The 6,384-nt window shown below is 31.4% G+C and overlaps 1 protein-coding gene across 1 annotated transcript; it reads right to left on the bottom strand.

Annotated features, from left to right (window-relative positions):
- Positions 1–5,668: 5,668 nt before the first annotated feature.
- Positions 5,669–6,124, bottom strand: LOTGIDRAFT_145481 (hypothetical protein; the record flags this gene model as incomplete). The annotated part of the gene is made up of 1 exon (XM_009058140.1): positions 5,669–6,124. The coding sequence occupies one exon, from the start codon at positions 6,122–6,124 to the stop codon at positions 5,669–5,671; it is 456 nt and encodes a 151-aa protein (XP_009056388.1).
- Between the last annotated feature and the right edge of the window lie 260 nt (positions 6,125–6,384).

Here is a 6,384-nt window from a genome sequence, read left to right as displayed (position 1 = left end):
AAATATCTGCCATAGATCAGGAAATAAAACTAATGAAAACAAATTAAAATCAGTAAGTTTTAAAACTAGCTATTTGTAGTCTGCACAATAAATCCAAATAAATCTTAATCAAAAATCAGCCATAGATCAGGAAATAAAACTAATGAAAACAAATTAAAATCAGTAAGTTTTAAAACTAGCTAATTGCGGCCTGTACAATGGTGCACAAGAAGTGTTCAAATCCAAATAAATTTTAATCAAAAATCAGCCATAGATCAGGAAATAAAACTAATGAAAACAAATTAAAATCATTAAGTTTTAAAACTAGCTATTTGCAGCCTGTACAATAGTGCACAAGAAGTGTTCAAATCCAAATAAATTTTAATCAAAAATCAGCCATAGATCAGGAAATAAAACTAATGAAAACAAATTGAAATCAATAAGTTTTAAAACTAGCTATTTGCAGTCTGCACAATGGTGCACAAAAAGTGTTCAAATCCAAATAAATTTTAATCAAATATCTGTCATAGATCAGGAAATAAAACTAATGAAAACAAATTGAAATCAGTAAGTTTTAAAACTAGCTATTTGCAGTCTGCACAATGGTGCACAAAAAGTGTTCAAATCCATATAAATTTTAATCAAATATCTACCATAGATCAGGAAATAAAACTAATAAAAACAAATTAAAATCAGTAAGTTTTAAATTAGCTATTTGCAGTCTGCACAATGGGAACAAGAAGTGTTCAAATCCAAATAAATTTTAATCAAATATCTGTCATAGATCAGGAAATAAAACTAATAAAAACAAATTAAAATCAGTAAGTTTTAACACTAGCTATTTAAAGTCTGAACAATGGTACACAAGAAGTGTTCAAATCCAAATAAATTTTAATCAAAAATCAGCCATAGATCAGGAAATAAAACTAATGAAAACAATTTAAAATCAGTAAGTTTTCAAAATAGCTATTTGTAGTCTGCACAATGGTGAACAAGAAGTGCTCAAATCCAAATAAATTCTAATCAAAAATCAGCCATAGATCAGGAAATAAAACTAATGAAAACAAATTAAAATCAGTAAGTTTTAAAACTAAACATTTGCAGTCTACACAATGGTGAACAAGAAGAGCTCAAATCCAAATAAATTTTAATCAAATATCTGCCATAGATCAGGAAATAAAACAAATAAAGACAAATTAAAATCAGTAAGTTTTAAAACTAGCTATTTGTAGTCTGAACAATGGTGAATAGGAAGTGCTCAAATCCAAATAAATTTTAATCAAATATCTGTCATAGATCAGGAAATAAAACAAATAAAAACAAATTAAAATCTGAAAGTTATAGGCAGTCTACACAATGTTGAACAACAAGTGCTCAAATCGAAATAAATTTTAATCAAATATCTGCCATAGATCAGGAAATAAAACTAATGAAAACAAATTAAAATCAGTAAGTTTTCAAACTATGTATATGCAGTCTACACAATGGTGAACAAGAAGTGCTCAAATCCAAATAAATTTTAATCAAATATCTGCCATAGATCAGGAAATAAAACTAATAAAAACAAATTAAAATCAGTAAGTTATCAAACTAGCTATTTGTAGTCTGAACAATGGTGCACAAGAAGTGCTCAAATCCAAATAAATTTTAATCAAATATCTGTCATAGATCAGGAAATAAAACTAATAAAAACAAATTAAAATCAGTAAGTTTAAAACTAGCTATTTGTAGTCTGAACAATGATGCACAAGAAGTGCGCAAATTCAAATAAATTTTAACCAAAAAACAGCCATAAATTAGTAAATAAAACTAATAAAAACAAATTAAAATCAGTAAGTTTGAAAACTAGCTATTTGTAGTCTACACAATGTTGAACAAGAAGTGCTCAAATCCAAATAAATTTTATTCAAATATCTGTCATAGATCAGGAAATAAAACTAATAAAAACAAATTAAAATCAGTAAGTTTTTAAACTAAGTTATTTCAGCACAATGATTTATCCCCCATTTATGTTTTGTTTTGAATTTTGAAGTGAATTAAAAACTATTGAAATATATTGAGAATATATAGGTTAAACAGTATCGTAAACACTTGATAAATAAAAACATGGTGACAAAAGTAAGGGACCTTCACTTGTTTAATCTCAACTTATTGACACATGCTTTAATTGAATTAAAAATCTTTAAATTTCAGCCGGCAGGTCAGCGGGAACTCGATAGCGGTTTTTACTATTGGGTTTGACATACACCACCAGTTAGAGGATCAACGTCAGCACGGTCAGTATCTACATATTTTAATTCCAGTCACAATTCCTGTTCTATTATTCGTCACACATTGTGAAACTCACCCTGAAAACTTTCTGTTTATTTTCTGTTTCCCTTTATGTTCAGTTTTCTTGAAAAGATGATATTAGTGATTAAGGTGATTGAAAGGTAAAAAGTTACTATCCAAGGTACTGGCACAGGGTAAAAGCAATGTTCACGAATATTAAGGTTAATATGTTAAAATCGTACTCGTAGTCCAAAGACCTAAAAAATCTTTACACCTAACTTTCCTTACTTACTTTAAAAATCAGAATCTTTTCCTCCAGGATTCCAAGAACAAAGGAGCTGGTCTTTAGCTTCAGAAGGACATTCAATTTGGAGGTCAATTTGGTTATAGTGAAGAACAATGTCCTAAAGGCGACTCTTGGAATGATTTGCGATGAACTGTTTATGAATCGTCCTTAATACATACAAAGTGACAGAACCTGAAGAAACTTGGTATACTTATGTTTGAATTATTTATAATTTTAGGTGTAAACAGATAGAGTTTCACTATATAGAATTAAAGTGCTTGTGGTGTGGCTCAGAAGCTCGTAAGGCAAGTGTACTTTATTAGATAATACTATCCTTTTACCTGACCATTTACTACTCGATCCTTTTCCTTTGACCAGTCAACAAAATAAAATGAATGTCTCCATTCAAGCCAAATGTTTATGTAAAAAATTGACAGTATGTTTTTGTGTGTTTCATTTTTAACAAAATTCAGTTATTTTGTGACTATTTGTAGGTTAGAAAGGGTAAACCGTCTGGTAATTTACCTACCTGCAATAGCACTGCCACAATAGAAGTGTTCTGAAGTCATGGCCTGTATGACTCTACAGACCTCCTATTTACAGATGAAGAGGCGCCTACAGATGAAGAACAGATGAAGTGGAACAGATGAAGAAGTGGGGCGCTTCCTCCACCCACTTTTTGTAAGATTATCTTATATTTGAGTGTTTTTGTGACTTTTCTGAAATGTATGCCTTTTTGCAAAAATGAAATGAAATGAATGGAGTTGTACGTCCTACTTGCCAGTTTGCAAAAAATCCCATTGACATTCAGTATATCATAGTTCAATAGCCATGCCCAATAAACCAGAAATAAAATATGTCCTCAGATGCATGGTATTTTAACTCAATACAATGCTTGTCTTTTTTTTAGCCGTCAGTGGGAACTCGATAGCGGTCTTTACTATTGGGTTTGACATACACCACATGCAGTTAGAGGATCAACATCAGCACGGTCAGTATCTAAATATTTTAATTCCAGTCACAATTGTAAAACTCACCCTGAACAATTCCTGTTCATTTTCTATTTTCTATGAAGATATACTGAAGCAATATTCTTGAAAAGATGGTTAGTGTTAGTCATCTGATTAGTTACTAGGTTATTTTTAATGTTATAGAATTAACTGAAAGATACTTTAGGTTAAAACTTTTAGATAAGGCAAGGGATATATTCCTCTAGATTTTGTTCTTCTGTTCTCATTACTCTTTACACCTAACTTTCCCCACCAACTTTAAAAATCAGAATCTTTTCTTCCAGGGTTCCAAGAACAAAGGAGCTGGTCTTTAGCTTCAGAAGGACATTAAATTTGGAGGTCAATTTGGTTATAGTGAAGCACAATGTCCTAAAGGCGACTCTTGGAACGAAGCTAGGTAACGATGTTTTAATTATAATCTAGGATATGATATTGCTATACAATTCATATTTATAATACACACTTTATATATTATATATATCTGCTTTTTTGAGAAACCAAATCAATTTGTCTATAAATTTCGTTCCAGTGGAATGTTACCCGTGAGAATGATGTATTCTTGTGTGGCCTAACATTCACCTTTGCTAGTGGCAACCTACTTTAATTTTGATCTGAAAGGAAAGAGGACAAATTTTAAAAGGATAACCTCAAGTTATGCCAGCTCATCTTTGGTCAAATCTCTCGCTTTCATGCTACCTTTTATTTGTATGTATGTATTTGTTTGATTATTTCTTTCGTGCCATTCGAAGAAAATAGGTTGTTTATTTCTAATTGTAGGTGTAAACAGAAAGAGCTCATTTATATAGAAGTCAAGTGCTTACGGTGTGGCACTGAAGCTCGCAAGGCAAGTTTTAAGATTTATCTGAAATCTTGACAAATTTTGATTGTCTTAATTTGAAACTTTCGAGACCCCACAAAATGATTTTGGTCTCTAGTTTTGAGGTATTTCATGCCCTCTCATAAACTATTGTTGTTTTTGAATACCCCAAGGGATAATCATCTAATTATCTATGTTATTTTCATTTTAAATTTGTTACTCAAATTGGACTTTAAAGCTAACATTTTATGCATTCAATGTGTTTATTAGCTCATATAGTTATTTTTAGGTTAGAAAAGGTAAATTGTCCGGTAATTTACCTACCCACAATAGCACTGCCACAATAGGAGTGATCTGAAGTCATGACCTGTATGACTCTACAGACCTCCTATTTACAGATGAAGAGACGCCTACAGATGAAGAACAGATGAAGAGGCGCTGACAGATAAAGAACAGATGAAGAGGTGCCAACAGATGAAGTGAAGAATGAAGAAGAAAAGATCAACAGTTGAAGAGACCTCCAAAGAGTACTCAAAAAGAAAAACCCATCTACAGATGAAATGCCGTATGTTCCATTGTCATCTAAATATTAGTTCATTGAGCATTATTTCTGCTAATCATGACCTTTAACAAAGAAAAATATGACATATAGTTCCTTTACAACTTAATCAAAACGTATCGAAGTTTCAATATTTGTTGGGTATTTGATTGACTGGTATTTTCCTAAAAAAAAAACGGCATTTAATTCGTCTGCCATAGAATTCATGAAGGCACAAAGTTTTTTTAGTCCTTGCTTACATTTGTATATCAGTAATGACATGATTTTAAAGGAATACTACCCCTTAGAATTAACATTAAATTCAGATTCTTAAATTTGGTCTAAATGAGTTTCATTCATGTAGTCACCAGTGGGGTGAAATTTCTGGTTTTCCAAATTGATGCATTCTGATTTTTGAAATAATGTAAAAAGTACCAATTAATCCTGGTTTTCATTCCGATTGATAGAAATGCTCAGAAAACGTTTAAACTGAAAGAAATGGAATTGTCGTTTACAGCAGTGTAAAGTTAAGATTTGAAATTAATTTGTGTGTAAAGTTCATTAAAGATTTAGAGTATTTTGGCTTTGTGAAAATTGATTTTTCTGCCCTTCCATCTATACTAATAAATTCATAAAACTAGATGCTTTGAAAATGTTAAGTTCTGTCAAAATAATGATTGTAGATTAATTTTGCATTTATCTGCTGTTTATTCTATGAGGTAGTATTTTGTTTAAAAAAGCAAGTTTTGATCAAATTGTTTTTTATTTCAGCTAAAGAACTCCGGAGATGATGGTGTTTCTGCATTGGTTTGGTGTTTCTGCATTGATTTGGTGTTTCTGCATTGAATTGTTGTTTCTGCATTGATTTGGTGTTTCTGCATTGGTTTGGTGTTTCTGCATTGAATTGGTGTTTCTGCATTGGTATGTTGTTTCTGCATTAATTTGGTATTTCTGCATTGATTTGGTGTTTCTGGATTGGTTTGGTGTTTCTGCATTGATTTGGTGTTTCTGCATTGATTTGGTGTTTCTGCATTGGTATGGTGTTTCTGCATTGGTATGTTGTTTCTGCATTGATTTGGTGTTTCTGCATTAATTTGGTGTTTCTGCATTGGTATGTTGTTTCTGCATTGATTTGGTGTTTCTGCATTGATTTGGTGTTTCTGCATTGGTATGTTGTTTCTGCATTGATTTGGTGTTTCTGCATTGATTTGGTGTTTCTGCATTGATTTGGTTTTTCTGCATTGGTATGGTGTTTCTGCATTGATTTGGTGTTTCTGCATTGATTTGGTGTTTCTGCATTGATTTGGTTTTTCTGCATTGGTTTGGTGTTTCTGCATTGATTTGGTGTTTCTGCATTGGTATGTTGTTTCTGCATTGATTTGGTGTTTCTGCATTGATTTGGTGTTTCTGCATTGATTTGGTTTTTCTGCATTGGTATGGTGTTTCTGCATTGATTTGGTGTTTCTGCATTAATTTGGTGTTC

The sequence above is a fragment of the Lottia gigantea genome, assembly GCF_000327385.1.
Source record: "Lottia gigantea unplaced genomic scaffold LOTGIsca_326, whole genome shotgun sequence".
Taxonomy (NCBI): Eukaryota; Metazoa; Mollusca; class Gastropoda; family Lottiidae; genus Lottia; species Lottia gigantea.
This window is presented reverse-complemented; position numbering and strand designations above follow the sequence as displayed.